General features: G+C 44.5%; 2 protein-coding genes across 20 annotated transcripts in view; both read left to right on the top strand.

The window, feature by feature from the left end:
* CMPK2 (cytidine/uridine monophosphate kinase 2) overlaps positions 1-12,282 on the top strand; it is a 33,609-nt gene extending 21,327 nt beyond the window's left edge. For 3 of the 19 annotated variants that reach the window (XR_016395551.1, XR_016395550.1, XR_016395560.1), the window contains one exon: positions 4,671-12,282. The gene's annotated coding sequence lies outside the window, so the exon portion shown is untranslated. Of the gene's footprint in view, positions 1-515; positions 694-4,670 lie in introns of all 19 variants that reach the window. The other 16 variants (XR_016395554.1, XR_016395555.1, XR_016395558.1 and 13 more) reach the window with 16 other exon arrangements.
* On the top strand, positions 6,921-19,604 carry LOC149747817 (uncharacterized). The gene is made up of 5 exons (XM_089922503.1): positions 6,921-7,157; positions 7,674-7,730; positions 11,372-11,600; positions 12,797-12,987; positions 16,512-19,604. The coding sequence occupies exons 1-5, from the start codon at positions 6,921-6,923 to the stop codon at positions 16,764-16,766; spliced, it is 969 nt and encodes a 322-aa protein (XP_089778629.1). The 3' UTR covers positions 16,767-19,604.
* The last annotated feature ends 291 nt before the right edge of the window (positions 19,605-19,895 follow it).

Here is a 19,895-nt window from a genome sequence, read left to right on the forward strand (position 1 = left end):
TTTCAGGTGTACAGCAAAGTGATGCAGTCATATATATGTGTATGTGTGTGTGTATATAGATATTCTTTTTTCAGTTTCTTTTCCACTATAGGTTATTACAGATATTGAATATAGTTCCCTGTGCTCTACAGCAGGTCCTTGTTGGTTATCTATTTTATATATAGTAGTGTGTTTCTGTTAATCCCAAACTCCTGATTTATCCCTCCCCCCTTCCCCTTCAGTAACCATAAATCTGTCTTCAGTGTCTTTGAGTCTATTTCTGTTCTGTAAATGAGTTCATTGTATCATTTTTTAAAGATTCCGCGTATAAGTGATACCATATGGTATTCATCTTTCTCTGACTTACTTTCCTTAGTAATGGTCATCCCTAGGAGCATCCGTGTTGCTGCAAATGACGTTATTTCATTCTTTCTTATGGCTGAGTAATATTCCATTGTCTATATAGACCACATCTTCTTTATCCATTCCTCTGTCGATGGACATTTAGGTTGCTTTGTTTTATTTGCACCTTCCAGGTAGGATGCTCCCCTCAGATTCTGGCGATGCTTGGCAGTGGCTCATGATTGGTGTGGAAGATTAGCGACACGTGATTGGTGTGATCGCATTGAGTGAAGCGCTCATCTTCTGAATTACTGCTGTAGACATCCAGCCGACCTCCTTAGTGATCGCCCTTTACCTTGTTCACGCTTTAGGGTGTGTAGATCTTATTACAACTCTTACTTGGGAAAGAGGACCCACCAGGGCTCTGGTCGGATTGGCTAGCAGGCTGAATGGAGCCAGCCCAGTGTTATTTGATTTTATCTTAAAGAAAAAATAACTTTTCAGCACAGTGATTTTGAGTCAATTGAATGTGAGTGCCTTTGAAGTCACAGTCTCTCCAGCTGTGTCACTCGATTCTTCTCCAACCAGAAGAGAAACACAAGGAGGGTGAGAAGCTCCCTGTAAGGGGCTCCCTGTCCAGATGGGGAGGTGGACATGCACACACACCATTGTCGACTTGCTTTCTGTGGCTGGAGGAGGTGTTTACGACAAGTCAGGGTGCAATTTACTTTGCCTGGGGAGTCAAGAAAGGTTTCACAGAGATGGAATCAGAAGACACATAAAATAAGTACCTACAGGTAAACTGGATTGAAATGGACATTTCTTGCCCAAAAGCCCTGTCTTTAGCTTTCCTGTCTTAGGGTTTGCTTCACTTGTCCTGTTTAGTGACTGCTTTGACTCAGTAATTTTCATAAGTGAACTGATTTTAACATTCTTGGGGGCATAAATTAAATACAAAATATCGAATTTGGACCAGTGTATTTCATTTGCAGACCCTGGGTGGGTCTAAATCTACTTTGCAGGCTTTCATTGTTAATCTTGAATTGTTTAAAACAAGTAATATATTTAAGACATTTGTGTGGGACAACACTGTAGCAAATTGTGTTTGTTTGATCCCGTATTAGGACTCAGTCATGCTAGCTCTTTTTCTCTGTTTTGTTTGATGAAAACAAATCAATTTCGTTTAGAGTAAGTACATGGCATTTCCACTAGAGGGAGGAGAAGTGCTAATTTTAAACATTGAGGGAGGAGCTGTTCTTTTTGCCGAGATAATCACTCCCTTCATTACACACAAACTGTGCTTGGAAAAACAACGGTGGTTCCTTTCTTTTTTTTTTTTTTCCTTTCATTTTTATTTAAATGTCTGCTCTAATGGGAGAACAAAGGACAAACCGTGGAACATTTCTAGGTCAAAGTAGCAAGTATTGAAAAGTGGCTAATTTCTTGCTTCAAGAATTCTAAACACAGCCCTGGGGTCAGAAACATTTTCAAAAGAAGACCTTAGTGATCAGAGAACTCCATCTCTCTTTTTAATAGTTCTGGAAAATGAGGCCCAGAGAGAGACCTGCCCCGCGCAGGTTGGAGAATTTGCTAGTAGCAGATGCAAAAATAGAAATGTTGCCCAGTTCTTTTTCTAGTGCTCTTTATAATGCAATAGATTTGGTCAGCATATCTGATGCCATAAATATTATAGACACATACCTACATACATGTTTTTGTACATGTATATGTATGCATATATTTTCCTCCCTCTGATGTTTATGATTTGAGATCTGGCATTAAGAAATATTCTGGGGCTTTTATGTGTCCTTGTTTACTTGCTCTTAAAACCTCCCCACCCCAACTCCCCTCCTTGTATTACTCTAGATGCAAAAAGCATTGCTTATGTAGGGTATGGCTAATGGATTCAGCATGGTCCAAGAGCTGGTAATTACTGACCAATCACCAAAATACCATGGTTTAAAAAACACACTATAAACTTTCCTGTGAAGTCTCCAAAATTTTTATTAACATGCGTGACATTAGTGGCTGTACTTATTTTGCCATAATTGAGGGTGTGTCCCATTTCTCTAGAATAATAAGGCATTTGAGGGAGTTCTCATATTTCACTTCTGGCTGAACCCGGTCTGTAAGCTCTTACAAACATAATGCATTTTGTGCTCATCTTTGAGGTAGGAAAGATTATTTTCTGAGTTTTAACTGAAAAAACAACCATACGCACACACCCAAATTTTCTATTCTGAAGTTTTTTTTAAAAAAAAACAACAAAGCGAGGCCATTAACCAATGAGTGCTTTTTGAAGCCATAAAAGATTTTTCAACATTTTCTCTAGTCAGAACTTTCAATAAGGAGTTTTCCCCTTACCCCTGAATAGTCTGACTAGCAGTTCTGGTCTATTTCTACCCGAGGAGAGCTTCATTAGAAGTGAGTGTTAGGCTTAGTGTTGGGGAATGTGGAGATGCATGTATAAAAACTGTGGTCATTCTTTTTTTTCCCTTCCATTTTTATTGAGATATAATTGACACACAGCGCTGTACATGTTTAAAGTATACAGCATAATGATTTGACTTAATACATCATGAAATGATTATCACAAGTTTAGTGAACATCCATTATCTCTCTCTTTTTTTAAAATTAATTTATTTATTATTTATGTTTTGGCTGCGTTGGGTCTTCATTGCTGTGCGTGGGCTTTTCTCTAGTTGTGGCGAGCGGGGGCTACTCTTCTTTGTGGTGCGCGGGCTTCTCATTGCGGTGGCTTCTCTTGTTGTGGAGCATGGGCTCTAGGTGTGCAGGCTTCAGTAGTTGTGGCACGCGGGCTCTAGAGTGCAGGCTCAGTAGTTGTGATGCACGGGCTTAGCTGCTCTGCAGCAAGTGGGATCTTCTCGGACCAGGGCTCGAACCCGTGTCCCATGCATCGGCAGGCGGATTCTTAACCACTGCGCCACCAGGGAAGTCCCATCCATCATCTCTTATAGATATAAAATTAAATAATAGAAAAATGTTTTTCCTTGTGATGAGAACCCCTAGGATTTGCTCTCTGGACAACTTTCATTTATAACATACGGAAGTGTTAATTTATCGTGTTGTATGTCACATCCCTAGTACTTACGTATCTTACAGCTGGGAGTTTGTATCTTTTTACCACTTTTATCCTATTCCCCTCCCCCCTCCTCTGCCTCTGGTAACCACAAATCTGATGGTGGCCACTCTTTTAATGAAAAGATGTATCATCTTCCACTTTTTTGTGCATAAATATAAGTGAAGTAATGAGTGAAAGCACTTCTGGCTGTAAGCGGACGTAGGTGTCATTCCCAACTGGGTGGATCTGTGACCGTGCGTAAGTTACTCTCTCTGTTTGCAAACCAAAACCATCAGGCTGGAAGAGGACCAAGGGCCCTCCACTTCCATTGGCCATAGTTTCATAATTGCATAATGAATGGAATTCACCTATGACCCTAAATCCCTTATAATTTTTAACAAGATTGTAACACAGGGTTTGTTGTTTTTATACCATTTTGTTACTGTTTTAATAACTTGGGAAAGCCTGGTGTTGGTATGTAATGTGTTACATTGTGTGTTGGTTCCCACAAAACGTCTAGGTAAATTAGTCTTCTGTAAAAAATTACCTTTAAATTCCTTAGGGGAGTCTAGTGTGACTTACAGTATGACTAAGGAGGATGCAGCTGTCACTCCCGCTCAGTGGAACCTCTGTTTTCCTCCTAAGAACTGCGGCGGTAACCTCGACCCTGGTGTTTCTGCTGACACTCCGCTGTCCCCTATAGCCTGCTCTTTGTGCAGCACCCAGTGTGATCCTTAAAAGTCACCTTGTTCATCACACTCAGGGGTCTTCCTTTAAGTCTCTTTTTGGTATTTCTCCTAAAAGGCCTTCCACATTACTTGATCTGAAATACCTTTCATCATCCTCTTCCACTTAGCGCTAACTCATGACTGCCTGTGTCTGTCCATGTCTGTGTCCGTGCCTGTGTGTTTGTCTACAACTATCACATTTATATCCATACCCAGAACTATATATCTGTACTCATAACCATATCTCTATCTATGCCCACACCCATACTTATAGCTATATCTCTGTGTATAGTATGTGCGTGTTTATCTGTACTTTTGCACTAGAATATGCCCTCTATGAAGGCAGAGGCTTTCTTTTTCTCATTGCTTTAATCCCAGTGCCTAGGACAGTGCCTGGCATATAATAGATGCAAAATAAGTATTTGTCAAACCGAGGAACAAATATCCCGCTTGTCAGGATTTGGGTTTTGGCTTTTATTAGCTCTGTGGACAAGTTACTTAACTTCAGTGTGACTTTATTTTCTCATTTCTCCATCAAGGACGTCATCATTTCCCTCAGAGACCTGATGTGAGAATGAAATGAGGTGATACAAGGAAGAGGAGCTGCTGGTCCTGGCCCAGAAAAGGCACCAAGTTAAGGTTAATTCCCTACTTCCTCCTTCTGTCTTGCTGAGCACATTCTGACTTTCACAAATCTGTGGGCTCAAAGGGAAACACACCTATTAGTATTCACTGCTGAGTCATTTCCAGAGCTGGCAAACTGAGCCTTTCCAGCTCTGGAAGATTATAAACATAAACACTCTTTTCCACAGGAGAGACTGCCAAAACACAGAGCTGATTTGCCCATGAATTTAAGCATGGCAATGGTAAATATATATATGTATATAAAGTCAATAACAATGGCAGCTTATTATTTAATTTTATTAATAGACAAAAATTGAGAGTTAAGAGCTATACTTTTGCTATCTAGGTGACATGAGCTTAAGCATTTACCCCATCACCCAGCACAAGAGATCATGTTTCAAAAATGAAAAACTTTCAGGAAGGCCTCTTTCCATTTGTATTTAAAAACCAAATGTTTCCAACAGAGAATTATCTCCCTTAGAAAGAGAAACCACTTCAGTCAATAAAAGTATTAACCCTAAACACCTGCTAAGAGTCTCACATGCATTATTGCACGTATTGTTCACATGAAATCTATGGATCATAATACTGCTATAAACTTATATCTATTTTGAAGTGATTTAACCAGCCCGAGGTCACAGGGCTAGTTAATGGTGGAGCCCCAGGAATCATGCTATGTTTGACTGACCCTGGAACCAGCGAGGGCCCCCAAGCACTGTACTTGAAGGCCTCAGGTGACAGCAAAGCCAGTCCCAGTGACCGTTCAATCTAAATATATAATTAAATCAAAACCAAAGATGAAAACTGAAAAACAAATATACCCAGATTTGTATAGCTTTGTATTTGTATAGCTCTTTGTTAGTTACAAATGGTCCCTTTATAAGTTGTCTCAGTCCATCCTATGTAGGATTGGGTGAGACTTTATATCACTTTATAGATGAAGGAGGAGAGGTTATACGACTTCGCTGAATGCCCCCAGGTAATAACGAATAGAGCCTGGACTCCACCTTCTGACTGTAGATCCTTGTTCTGTCCCCTGCTCTCCTTGACTTTCTAGGAGAAAACCTCCTCTTCTGTACTTAGAGACTTGTTACCCATTGACAGAGTATCTTCTAAGTGTCAGTTACTCTGGTAGCTTTTGTGAGCACACAGGTCTTAGATAAACACAGACACTATCCCTCCTCTCTGGAGGTCAGAGACACAGATAAAAAACAAATAAATACATACGATGTTAGTGCCCTGGTGGTGTTCGTGCCACAGGCAAAATTAAAATATGTGAAGTAGACAGGGAGAACCAGGTTGGGGAGAGGGTTGAAGTTTTAACTTGGGTGGTGTGAGGAGATTGCTCTGCTAAAGATATATTTGAATACCTGGAAGAAGTGAGAAGTTCCAGCCGTGCGCTTATCAGGAGTGATGTGGCTCCAGACAGACACGACTGCACGTGCCAAGGCCCTGAGGCGATAGGAGGATTCTTGGTGTGTATGAGGAATAAGAAGGAGGCCATGGGAGCTGCATCAACCAGGCAGCAAATGAGTCTACAACTCCGAGGGTTGTGTCTTCCACCGAGGAGGGCAAGCACCGGTAAGTTCAGCAAATCCGAGGCTTTGGTGCTGACCAACAGGCACATGGAGGGAACCGCCCTCAGCAGGTAGAGAAGGGGCCCTGAAGTAGCGGGAACTCAAAAGTGATTCAGGCACAGATTACGTTCAGCCTCTCCTTAGAGGAGTGAATTGTGTATCGTAAATGTGATGAGCATTCACTGAGGACGGTGAAGCCCGACTGGATGAGCACCAGTTACGAGCATTTGAGGAAAAGCCCTCAGCAGGAAATGGCCGTCTCTCTCCACAGACTGAAACCTTCCCGGCAGAGACCACGCGTTTTTATCATATTTCCCAGAAGAGCTCGGTTGCTCTGGGTCCGCATATATGAATTATCTAGAGTGAAGTCAAATGGGGCAAAGTCATGCGAGTCTTTTTAATTAATAGGATTCATAAGTTCTCACTGGAAGGCAGCCCTATGGATCCCATTTTTTCCCTATTTGACATTTATGTAGCCCTCTTTACCATGTAAAATATCTTATCCCTTTTTATTGTCACAGCAAAACTGTGAAGTAGGGGAGTACGAGCGATATCGTCTTTCTCTCTTTCCCTCCCTCCCTTGAGGAAATGGAAAGTGAAATGGTATTTGATATGATGGGAAGTGCTGGAACTCCAGAGACCTCAGTGGCTTCCTCTGTGTGGCCTGGTCAGACCCCGCCAGAAGGGGACACGGTGGCAGGTCAGGCTGTGACAGTGTGGGGCGGGACAACGGGGACCCTTCCAGAATCTGCAGGCCCTCTGTGCGGCCCTGTTGGCTCCCAGGCCACGTGGATGGTGGACGGAGCATCTGGAGACCAGGGTCCAGTACCGGAAGAACACAGAGCACCTGAACAAACTTGGGGAAATCACGCTCCCGCTTCAGCCTGCCCTTCTCTCATCTGTAAAGGGGGGAGTTAATGTTACATTTATTTAAGTAACATTTCTATAGCTCTTATTTCCGGCCAGTTGTGGTTATAAGCACTCTACAGACATTAACTTGTTTAATTCTGCAGACGGCCCCCTGAGGTAGGTCATACTATTATCCGCATTTTACTGGTGGGGAAAGGAAGCCACGGGAGGGTGAAGCGGCTTGCTCAGGGCCGCAAGCTAGTGCCTGGTAGGGCCGGAATTGAAATCCGAGCAGGCTGGCGCCATCATCTGGCTTTAAGCTCTCACTCTGCCGCCTCCCAGTGCAAGATCTGTACGTTCCCTCTTAGCCCTCCCATCTGACGAGGGTAATTTTATGAGCTGAGATTTCAGCCCATACGGGGAACTCTTGCTCTAGTCCATTACATCAAACTGCATGCTCTGATCTGATCACCCGGCCTTCCCTTGAGGCAGTGTTGGCGTCGGAAACGTCCACTGTGTGAGTTGGCCCGGATGCTGACTTACACAGAGGTGAGAACTCAGGGCCTCTGTGTACACTGATATCACCAGTGATTTCTATCTTTAAGCTAGGAGACTGTAGGTGCTGATGTAGGTGAGGTGCCTGGCCCTGGGACCCCCTCTCCTTTCTCATGAGCTCCCCTGCTCCCCTGTTGGTTCCACTCACCTCTGCTGGGATGACCCCAGACTGTGTCACTGTGTCGTTAGCGCTCACTCCCCTCAAGGTTAAGTTATGTTAAGGAGGAACCACAAGCACACCTCCTCTCCTGCTGCCCGCTGGCCCTCTCTCCTCCCCCGGAAGCTGGAACATGCTCACAGCGCCCCACAAAGAAGTAGAGCCCCCTGCACATAAGTCTGCAACCCACACTGAGGCCGGACCTGCCGGGGGTTCTTTTCCAGCCCCTACTTCATTTCACCTCTCGAGGGGCCCACGGGAAGCTCCACCCCTCCTCTGGGGACCTCTGGAGACAGTTCTTGGGGTTGTAAGATTCCTTTTTTTCTTTTTGCAGACAAAAGTACATCTTATTCCTGAACCGTAGCTGCAGATTTGAATTTCCTTTGTACTGCCGGCCTCTTTCACCCGCAGCTCTGACACAGCTGAACCTCAGCCTCACCTCCTGTCAGGTCGACTCAGGTCCATGTGGTCAACGGCCCCTCCGTCCTTGGAGTCCGGGATGCTTTGCCCGTGCGGTCCTGGATGTCTGTGATCATGGTCCCTGACCTTCCTCCTCTGAAGTGACCCTGTGTTTTTCTCTCACTCTCTGTCCCCTTGTCCGCTTTCCACGGAAAAACGAAGCCACTGTAGCCTCTTCCCAGTTACAGGAATAATCTCTCTGAAAACAGCTTCACTAGTTAAGAGCTCTCATCAAAGCCCTTTTCTTTTTCCATGCATAAAATAGCTACACAGGGGTATGTATTCTGTTTTATGTTCGTTTTGCTAAAACACATGGCAGCTTACGATGCATATTTTTTTACAGCTTGTTTTTCACAAGGTGAAAAATACATCTTGTAATTTTTTCACATGAGAACACAGATATCTACCTGGTTCGTTTTCACATCTGTATAGTGTTTTATTGTATACATAAATCATAATTTATTTAATGGATTCTTGATGGATGGACAGTTGCTTCCAGTCATTAGCTATATTAATTGATGCTGCAAATGAACTTGAGTGTGTGTGTGTATGCGTGTGTATGTGTATGGGTGAATATATGTGTATACCTACCTATAATTGTGCAACTCTGTGAGTATATCTGTGGAATAAATGCATAACAAAGTAACCACTGAGTCAAAGAATACATTCATTTAATTCACTTTTAATTTGCTCAACATCGATTCATTTGGCATCCAAAAAAGTTGCATCAGTTTAGTCAGCCAACAATGTTTAATATTCCCTCATTTTGTTTTTCAAGTTGCATAGGTAAACAATCTTATCACATTGTTTTAATTTGTACTTTTTAAAATATATGTGACTCTGAGGGTCAATTTATATTTCTAAGTCGTTTGTCTTGCTTTTTCTGTCTGTTCGCATACCCTGCTGAGTACTCTGTTGGGTCTTTGTCTTTTTAGAATATTGATTTGTAAGATTTCTTTATATATTTAGGTGCTAGTCCTAGGTTATATGTATTGTCTTATGCTATTTTTTTCTGAAAATGTGTTAAAATTTTAGTGTATTGAAACCTGTTCCTTAATAGCTTCTGTCTTTGTTTTTTTCCTTAAACACATTATATTTTCAGAGAAGTTTTTGATTCACAGCGATATTGAGAGGTGGGCACAGAGGCTGCTCACATAATCCTCCTGCCTCCACGCAGGCACAGCCTCCACCATCATCAGCATCCCCCGCCAGAGTGGTCCATTTGTGACAACCAAGGACAACCATTTGTGACGACCATCATGATCACATCAACCCACAGTTTACAACAGGCTCCGTTCTTGTAGTTATACATTCCATGGCTTTGGACAAATGTATGATGACACATATACACCGTCACAGTATTAATCGGAATAGTTTCGCTGCCATAAAAATCCTCTGTGTTCTACCTCTTCATCTCCCCACCCGCCTTCTACCCCGACTTGTGACAACGCCTGATCTTTCTTTCTGTCTCCACAGTTTTGCCTTTTCTAGAATGTCATATAGTTGGAATCATACAGTAGGTAGTCTTTTCATATTGGCTTCTTTCACTTGGTGATATGCGTTTAAGTTTCCTTCATGTATTTTCATGGCTTGATAGATTATATCTCTTTAGTGTTGAAGAATATTTCATTGTGTGAACGCACCACAGTTTATTTCTCCACTCACTTACTGCAGGACATCTTGGTTGCTTCCAAGTTTTTGCAATTATGAGTAAAGCTGCTATAAACATCTGTGTGCTTCTGCCTTTCTTGTTTTGCTTTGAAAGTTTTTCTCATTTCCAAGATAAATTAAAAAAAAAATTAATATCCTAATGTTCTTCTATTTGTGATTTTACTATTTGCTTCTATTTTATAATCCATTTGAAATTATTTTAGTGTTAGAATATATATTAATGTTTCTCTTCAGCTGTCTTTTGAGTTATTTTGATGGCAAGAGTTACATTTTGCACTTCTTTGAAATTTACCTAAGATGTACCAAAATGCTTGGCATGTACATAGCACTAAATACTTATTAGCTGTAATGATACATATTTGCTTTAATAAGTATTAAGCAGTACCACTAACATGTAAAGGCTGCTAATATAGTAGTAATAGCTATATTAATTGATGGATTATCGAGCAGTTGTTATGTGCTAGGTAGATTCTATAAACTTTACCCATTTTAAATCCAACAACCTGGCAAAGTATGTATTATTGTCTCTATTTTATACATAAGAGAACTGATGATCTTGACATCACACATCTTAAAAGTAGCAAAGCTGGGGCTTGAACACAAGTTGATGTATCTTCAAAACACCAAGATTTTCCAACACCTATTGCTGTCGATAACAGTGGAGAGAGGAGGTGAGTGATGTATGGAAATACAGAGTAACCTCTTTCTGGTCCACTAACTGGAATTTATAGTCCTAAGGATTCAGTCTTAACATCAAATATTTTATTGAATTGGATTTAAACCTCTTTACCGTCTACTGAGCCCAATGAGGTAATACTTAGTAAATGCTACATGTTGGCTTTTGGCCCAGTGCAGGGGATACGAGCACTTCGCAGTGATAATTTTCTCCTAATTGGTTGTAACTAATGCACTGCCATTCTGGAATTTGTCACTTACCTAAATGTACCTTAGCAAATGGACCATGGTCTCCACATAAATGCACATTTACACACACTAGAAACAGCTTGGTGAGAGGCAAGTGGGATGAAGAAGGATGTGCCTGAGTGGGCAGTAGGTGACCTGGTGGACCGCCACCTTGTACGAAATCTCTTTTGGATGAGGGAGGATGGCTGGAAGAACAGGAATTGGGACTCGAGAGGCCAATGGAGAGGCAAGGCTGAGCCAAAGTCACTGTGTCTCCTGGGCTAGTCTTCCTTCTTCAGAGGCTTATTTTCTCATAAGTAAAATGGAGAAGCTTGGTTAGATCTGCCACTTCAAGCTGTGCTCTGTGGAGGGTACTTGGGGTCATCGTAAGTAAGAAATGAGAGCCAGAGGGATCTGAGTGCTCTGCTCCCACTCAGGCCCATAGCTCTCTGCTTTGCCCATCTTACGGTTTCTGTGGCGAACAACATGCAAACCACTGAAAGTGAGCCTGCCCCAGAATGGCTCCAGGGAGGACATTCTGAGAGCTTACCACTTCTCTCCCATCTCCAAGAGCCCCCAGTGCGTGTGCTCTGATGAAGGTTGGCATGACGAGCACAGAGGACGCTGCCTGTGTGGCTTCCCAGGAACTCCCACCGGCCAGCGCACAACAGAAGGTAGGGAGGGTGGCAAAAAAGAGAAGCCGGTGGAAGTAACCTGGGTTAGTCTCAGCCCCCATGGGAGGAGGTAGACAAATGCTCACCAATAGCCATCCAGTCCCCTGTGAAAGGAGCTAATGTAGTAGAGGGTGGTCAGGGCATCTCTGTCCCCATGAGGAGCTCCCAGGGCTGGCAGGGGCTGAGGACATATGGAGTGCCCACCCACCTGCCCAGCTGACCTGCTTCAGGCAGTGCCAACTGCAGCCAGGGGCAGCTGTCTTGGGCCAGGGGGACATCTGATTCCTGGAAGGGCATACCAGGAGCCTCAAAGGGAAGGCATAGGAGACAGATCCAGGAATTGAGGTGACATGAAACTTTCAGAGGGAGAGGCACCTTTAGCTTTCTTTTTGTTAAAATATCAATGAATTCATCTCTCTGCGTATCTAAGTCTCCCCCTTCTTTCTCTGTCTCTCTTTCTCTCTGTCTCATTTATATTCTGTTGAGCTGTGATTTTCAGTACTCCAGGGATCTTAAAGTTTCCACACCAGCTGTAGTAAAATTGCATAAGACGTCTTGATGGTAGTGTGAATTCTCAGTGCCTTGGGGCCAGGCTGAAACCCACAAGCTTGAAAGATCTGGACTTTGTAGGAGAAGCAGAATTGGAGAGAGAGAGAGAGAGAGAGAGAGAGAGAGAGAGAGAGAGAGAAAACAAATGAATTCAGGAAGATCCACAAGGAACCTCATTTCTGTCTTTCTCGAGCTGGTGGGAAATTAGCAAATGACTTAACCTGTCTGAGTGTCATGTTCCACATCTGTTAAAAGAGAATTTAGATTAACTTTAGATTGCTAAAGCTAATAGTAATATCTACCTTCCAAATTTATTTTGAGAATTATTAGGAAAGAGTTTGAGTAGTCTAATATTTCCAAAATGAGCTCCGTAGATGGCAGCTGTAATTGTACACAGGTTAACACCAGCTCTGATGGCTGTCTTTGTCTGTGTGGCCCTGTGATCATGATTGTATTGTGTTCTATTCCTTTTAGGCAGACTGAACCCTCCATGCACATGTGGTATTGTGTCAGCATGTCGCTTTCTTGGGCTTGTTGAAAAGGTCAAAGAATACGAAAGAGTTAAAAGATTTAGTTAAGTCTGAAAAAGCAGTTGTCTACCTTCCAATTCTTATCTTTCCTCATTGCCTTTTCCACCAAAATTCCAGCCTTCCCAGGAAACCTTTCCAAATCAATCAGAAGTCAGAAGTGTGCGCTGGCATCCCCAAAATGTGAGCTCCAGAACCATCATTCATTTCTTGCCTGGGTTTGGGCACCACTTCTGGTCTGGACCAGCCACTTTCCTGTTCTGGAAATCCAGCCTATTGGACTTCATGGTTCTGATGTCCATTCAACCCGGGTAAGTTCTGCGATTTTCTCCCTCTTCATCCTGAGACCACGGTTTCTACACTCAAATTCAGAGACCTGGTCTGATAACTCCAAAACTTACGATGGAGAAATTAAAAGAATATTTTAATTTTAAAATATTCAATATTTTAATTTTAAAATATTGAATATTTTAATTTTAAAATATTGAATATTTTAATATTTGAAATTGAAATGGTTTGTGTTTGGCCCCTTCTCAGAATCTTTCTGATGAAATTTGATTATGTAGATCCAGCATTTTATCAAAATTGAGGAATATTTTCTATTTTATTTTTTTAGTTGGAAGCCCTTTGGCTCTAAGCATTGGGGGAAATGAAGAAGGGGCGTGAAGCTGTTACCAGGATGGACTGCATGAAATCTCATTAACTGAGAACACAAGGGACCAGACAAAACAGATTTTGAATTAATTAGTTTGCAGTATGTGAAAGCATTGCTGAGAAATATAGGACATTTTATTGGCTAAGAAATTCCCATTCATTATATTACTCGATGCAATGTTAAGTCAAATGATAAATGGGAATGATGTTTCTTTATTTTTGGGCAAATGATAGGTGGTTTGGGAAATACCTTATTCGGTTTTCAGCTATCTGGATGAAATTGATCAGATTCTTGCTTATTGTCATAATTTTAGGTTGTATCCTGACAGCTCTCAAGTTCTGTTCTTTAATAAATTTTTTCCTCTCCATGTGAATCCCGAGTGATCTAATGGATAACCAGACACCCCATGTTTTGTTTTATTTATTTTTTAAAATATTTATTTATTTAGGCTGCGCCAGGTCTTAGTTGCGGCACGCGGGGTCTAGTTCCCTGACCAAGGATCGAACCCGGACCCCCTGCATTGGGGAGTGCAGAGTCTTACCCACTGGACCACTTCCCCCATGTTTTGTTTTAAATGTATTGATTCCTAAAGATTCAATACTAGTTTTTCACTTTAAGATCTTTCTTTTTTCTTCAAACGTGGCTCGTCGTCATCAGAGAGAAGCTTGGCTTCTTCACCTTGTGTTTGGAGGCACTTGCGCTTTTCCATTTCCAGCTCCGAGGTTCCCGGACACTGGGCTGCCTCTGGCTGTGCTCTGGCCGCCTCAGCAGCGCGGCTCACAGTGCGTTTTGGTTGCTGTCTCCTGACTCACAGCGTGTGTGGTGAGGTCTATGAGGAATTTTCATGTTTGTGCTTATTAACCTTTCCTCCTTGTGTTAGAGTCGGCTTAACCCAGGGCCTTGAGAAGATTAGGCTGTAATGAAATACTCCACGTAACAGGGAGGAAACAGTAGCCCAGCTGAGCATGGAGCAATGGGGCTGAGCGAACGGGAAGAGGGGGATGGGGATGCTTGGGGTGAGCTGATGCGTGTCCCCCGCAACTTCTGTAAAGTCCTCTCCCACCCTCTTGGTCGGAGCTTCCTCTCTTCCCTGCTCACCCTCCTTCTCCTGGCTAAGCCTCCACGTGGTCTGGGACTGAGCTGAGGCCTGGCTCAGGCTGCCCCCCTGCTCTGCCCAGCACGGGGCTTGGCTTGCCGGCCGGATGTTTGTCTGTCTCCGCACGTGAATCCCTGCTTCCCAGTTCCACAGCCCCTGGCCCCAGCTCCAGGCTTGGTGGAGCCGAGGCGCTTGAAAAGCACCTGCCAGGAGCTTCCTTGGTGGCGCAGTGGTTGAGAGTCTGCCTGCCGATGCAGGGGACACGGGTTCGTGCCCCGGTCCGGGAAGATCCCACATGCCGCGGAGCGGCTAGGCCCGTGAGCCATGGCCGCTGAGCCTGCGCGTCCGGAGCCTGTGCTCCGCAACAGGAGAGGCCACAACAGTGAGAGGCCCGCGTACCGCAAAAAAAAAAAAAGCACCTGCCGAATCTCACCTATGACCAGATGGGTAGAGAGGGACATGGTGCTATCTCAGCAAGGAGGTGTGTAGACACAGACTCCCTTCTCTCCTTGACGGGGCCTGACTGCGTTCGCCCCCTGTTCACATCTGTTTCTACCGGTCACGTGCCCCACACCTGGCTGTCTCTCCAAATGTGGATGAAGCCCCGAGAGGAGCAGCTGGGCCTCAGTCACCAGGACAAGCTGTCTGCAGAGCACGTGAAGCTGGCTCTGGGGACCCGCCTCCCCCCGGGGCCTGGCCTCCGGGCCCGGCCGGCTCTCTGGGCTGTCCCTGATCTTCCCTCCTCTGCCCATCTTTCTAGAATGAGAAGGAAGGAGGGAGAATGGAAGGTGGTTGAGCTCCTTTTTTTTTTTTTTAAATGTTGGGGGTAGGAGTTTATTAATTAATTAATTCATTTTTGCTGTGTTGGGTCTTCGTTTCTGCGTGAGGGCTTCCTCCAGTTGTGGCGAGCGGGGGCCACTCTTCATCGCGGTGCACGGGCCTCTCACTGTTGTGGCCTCTCCCGTTGCGGAGCACAGGCTCCGGACGCGCAGGCTCAGCGGCCATGGCTCACGGGCCCAGTTGCTCTGCGGCATGTGGGATCTTCCCGGACCGGGGTGCGAACCCGTGTCCCCTGCATCGGCAGGCGGATTCTCAACCACTGCGCCACCAGGGAAGCCCTGAGCTCCTTTTTTTAAAAAAAAATAACCCATGGATTGGAGAAATCTGAATAAGTTCGTAGGGTCAGGGCAAAGGAACCAAGGGAAGGAACAAGATGGGAGGCGTAGGGAAGAGCAGAGCTGAAGCAGAGTCCTGAAAGTGGTGGAGACAGGGTGGGATTGTTATAATGAATGGGGGAGGGACTTGGCTGGACAAGGAAAACAGCTACTGTGTTCCGTTGTGTCAGGAGAGACGGGACAAAAAAAAATCATTCAGAGAAAATTTGTGTCAGGGCTTATGTTTCTTTATCTTATTTTAAAATTCAGGCCAGTTTATCATTTTATCAATTTCTCACTCACTCTCTTTTGAACACTTAAAGTGATTTAAATTTTTGATTATTTCCTTGCTTTGGGTTAGTGGCTCTCAACAACAGGTCACATGACCTGCCCTAGGACACCCTCTCACTGCTTTACCCTGGGCTGGAGAGGGAGGGGTTTTTCCCTCTAAATCTTCAGTGGGTGCTGCGTGACCCAGCGGATTCAGAAATGGGAAAACTGATTGGCCTCTTAGCCTGAATGAGCAGGATGTTTGATGTTGTTGCTGAAGAATACTGTACATTTAAATGCAAATTACCTATGATTTTTCACAGCCTAGAAATAATGTCTTCTGAAAGCAGAGAAAGAAAATCTATTAAGCTTTCTGAACGATACTGATTAAATGGGCACATGCTTCAGCCCCCCCGGGGGGCAGGGGCAGGGAGGGCACTGGTACCTTCTGGAACCTGCAGAGCAGGGGTTTAGTTTGGACGATATCATCACTATATGTTGTGCCTCACTTTCCCTCCTTTGTCAAGGGAGAGATGTACGTTCCGGGTGGGCTTGAATGGACAATGCTGTTTGCACGTCATTAACTGCATCATCTTAAGCCTCCTTACTGGCTCGAATTTAGTCTGTGTGGGACAAATAAATAATCCTGAAATTTTCCAGAGCCCGTTGCCGCTGGATGGACAGGGACCCTCCCTCTGTGACACTGAGACATCCTGTGCTCTTCGTCACCAATCCTCCGTCTCCTCCGTGTCACTCTCGTCCCTGGCATCTTCAGCTCCATCAGCCTGTGACTGCAGCCACGACGCCCTGGAGTGGCCCCAATTGCTGAGCTACCCACTCCAGCTACTAGAAAACCATGTCCCTCTCGCCTGCTCGCCTCACACCGTCAACACCTGTTGCCGTGGAGCTGTCTGAAGGAGCCTTACTGCTGTCTTAGTATCAAGTCCTCGTGGAAAGAAGTCCAACGTTTGTGCAGATGTGCCAGTAGCCAGATGTGCACAAGCCACCGGTAGGAGTGTGTGCCAGGGAGGTGCTGGAACTGGCCCAAAGCAAAAGAATGACCACCGTCCCAATCCAGCACCAATCTTGGTTAACTGAGACTCTAATTAGTTTTTGCTGTGTCTAGACTCACAAAGTTTCTAGCAAAGACCTCTGTCTTTCCCTGGCTCTACCTCTGGCCACACTGGGGATCAGATATGCTCTGCCATATCTCTCAGCTACATCGTCTTCACCCCCAGCTCTCAGTTCAACCAAGACTCCTCTCTCTCTTTCCCATTACTACACAAATTCTCCCCTCTGCATCAGTGCCTGCCAGCAGTCCCCAGTGGTGTTGCACTGTCTATACTAGCAGCATCCTGGAGGCTCTGAAGGCCTCTGCTGTACAAAGTCCTCTGGGCTCCTTGAATATGAACAAGTTGTTTTCTGAGCAAACAATCAGGAAACCGGGGCAAACAAGTTTACTGGTGGGACAAAGGGACAGACCATTTGTAATTAGGAGTCTCCAGAGGAATCCTGAAGTCTGGGCTGATGCAGCTGAAAACTCTGCCCTCGGGAGGGAAATGGGTTAAAGCACGTTCGGAAAACAGGCTAAGCTTGGTCACAGGAAGCCCTCCGACTATGCCAATGACGTGGACAAAATGCAAGCATCCCACTCTGCGCCAGATGCTGTAGGAGGGGCTCGCGTATGTCACCTGATCTTCATAAAACCACAACCCAGGCAGGATCATCTTCACGTGGAGATGATAACATGGCATCTCCCCGACGTGACTTTGCCCAAACACACACAGCCGGCAAAGCGTGCCGACATAGCTCTAACCCAGTTGAGACAGGTTACGAAGCCAGATCTTGTCACGCTGCCATGTGCCAAGGACACATCCAGTCATCCTGATCCCTTTTCTGGTCCAGGTCACCCCTTCCAAGGACCACATGGTCTGTATCCCATAAGAATCAGATTCTGATATATCAGCCCTCTTCATAGCAAGACTGCTGATGCTCTTGCCTTTGTAACTTGGGATCTCATCTTGAGTCTCATTTCCAGATTTCCCTGACTTTGGGCTTGTGCTTTACCCTCTTCCTCAACCCTCTTACTCTTATACGAGAGGACTCGTTTGTTTTCTTTGATCTGATGTTCCCTGATCCACCTCCATGAAGGTCTGAGCTCACCCTGGAGGCCTCTGGCTCCGACTGACTCAGCTCAGTCCTGGGACCTAACCTGTCATGGGACATCTTGACCCCCTGCCCCGTCTGCATTCTCTGCCATCCTGCAACATCAGGTGGCAGTCAAGTGTGAGGTAGGATTCCTCCAAGAGGCACTTAGAAGAGGGAGAAAGTGGGCACAGAGCAGCTGGAGCTCTGCTCGGAGACCCCGAGGTGATGCGCTTGGCCACGGAGTGAGAGGAGAGGAGGTCTGTCACACAGTGCATCCCCGGCAGCCGTCAAAGGGGAGCTCTACCCTTACTGGGACAGAGCCTGAGGCATCTGGGCTGCAGATATGCCTTTATTGACTGCTTGACCCACTGTTCCACATGGCCATCTACTGTCCTAGTCAGAGGCTTGTGGTATCTTGACCGGCCCTCGTGGGCTGACTGTCCTGGCATAGCCTGTGACGTTATGAATGGCTCACGTCGAATCTGACCTCTTAAATGCTTCCAGCTTTTGTGATTTGCCTAATGGAAGCAGAGAAGACAAGCTATTTCAGAATATGCCAATAAAATTGCTCACGGATGGAAAGAAACACTGGACCTTTTGATTTATATCAACACACAATGCTGTTTGTCAAATGTGCTTGGAGGTTCTCCTCTTGAAATTTCAGGCTGTAAATAAGACAAGCATATTTGCCTGGGGAGTACCTGCCTCCATACACCCATTTTGATAATTAGTATAATAAAATCAATATGGTGGAAACTGATAGCCTGACAAGAAAGAGGAATGTTGTGGCTGGTTCTTTGAATTAAACCTGGCATATGCTGGATCGGGAGCTCTTAGATGGTGCGGCGGAGGTATTTTGATAGCTATTTGTAAAGAGCTGATAGATTATTATTTTAAGAAAAATTCAGGAAATACCCATGTTCTTTGTGGCTCCAAAGGGAAGAACTAAATCTTATTTTTGTGCAGTGGAGGGTACAAATTTCAGCTCACTATAAGCTTCATTCAACAATGGAGAGCTCTATTTTGAAATGAATTAACCATCACTGGACTGTCGTGTCCTAAGTATATCGTGGGTTGTTGTGTTTGGCTAAGATGACCTCAAATGTCACTTTGAACTCTGAGATCCTGTGATTGTTTTCTAGACACATTCAACAGAAGAGAAGAAGACAAAAGGCAAGGTGTGAGGAGGTATATTTCATTTTGTTTTCCCACAATTTTTATCAAGGAAAGTAGAACCACTCTGAGTAAGGAGAAAACAAAAATTTTAAAATGTATATAGTTAATAATTCATCCCATAAATAAGGATTTCAACATCTCCCATAATCTCACCATCCACACATAACAACTATTTTCACTGCTTTGTATTCACAGAAAACATACAATTTTCAGGGTTTGGGATTTTCGTGCAGTTGTAATCATGGCACAAAGAAGATTGGGTAAAAATCAAGTTTTTTGAGTTTCCCTTCAGATAATTAGGAATAGAATAATTCCTTAGTCTCATTTTATGTGGGAACTAACAATATTATAAATCATAATGTTTATTAATAAATGTATATCAATAATGGAATTGTGTACACAGTTATGAATAAATAACATTCCTCTTTAGGTATGTCTATTTCCTGCTAGCAATTGTTTTCGGTCTAATGTTATCTACAGCATATATATATATATTTTTTTCGGTACGCGGGCCCCTCACTGTTGTGGCCCCTCCCGTTGCGGAGCACAGGCTCCAGACACGCAGGCTCAGCGGCCATGGCTCACAGGCCCAGCAGCTCCGCGGCATGTGGGATCTTCCCGGACTGGGGCACGAACCCGTGTCCCCTGCATCGGCAGGCGGACTCTCAACCACTGCACAACCAGCGAAGCCGGATGGCACCCATCTTGATGGAATCCGTT

This window comes from Delphinapterus leucas, chromosome 13, assembly GCF_059928025.1.
Source record: "Delphinapterus leucas isolate spDelLeu-1000000601 "Yukka" chromosome 13, BTC_Dleu_Yukka2, whole genome shotgun sequence".
NCBI lineage: Eukaryota > Metazoa > Chordata > Mammalia > Artiodactyla > Monodontidae > Delphinapterus > Delphinapterus leucas.

Excerpts from the sequence above, each read along its gene's own strand:
- LOC149747817 (XM_089922503.1), top strand. The coding sequence starts at position 6,921 with ATGGAAAGTGAAATGGTATTTGATATGATGGGAAGTGCTGGAACTCCA. Across the intron at positions 7,731-11,371 it reads GGATGCTGACTTACACAGAG|CTCTCTGCTTTGCCCATCTT; the intron begins GTGAGAACTCAG and ends TCAGGCCCATAG. Across the intron at positions 12,988-16,511 it reads CTGATGTCCATTCAACCCGG|AGCCCGTTGCCGCTGGATGG; the intron begins GTAAGTTCTGCG and ends GAAATTTTCCAG.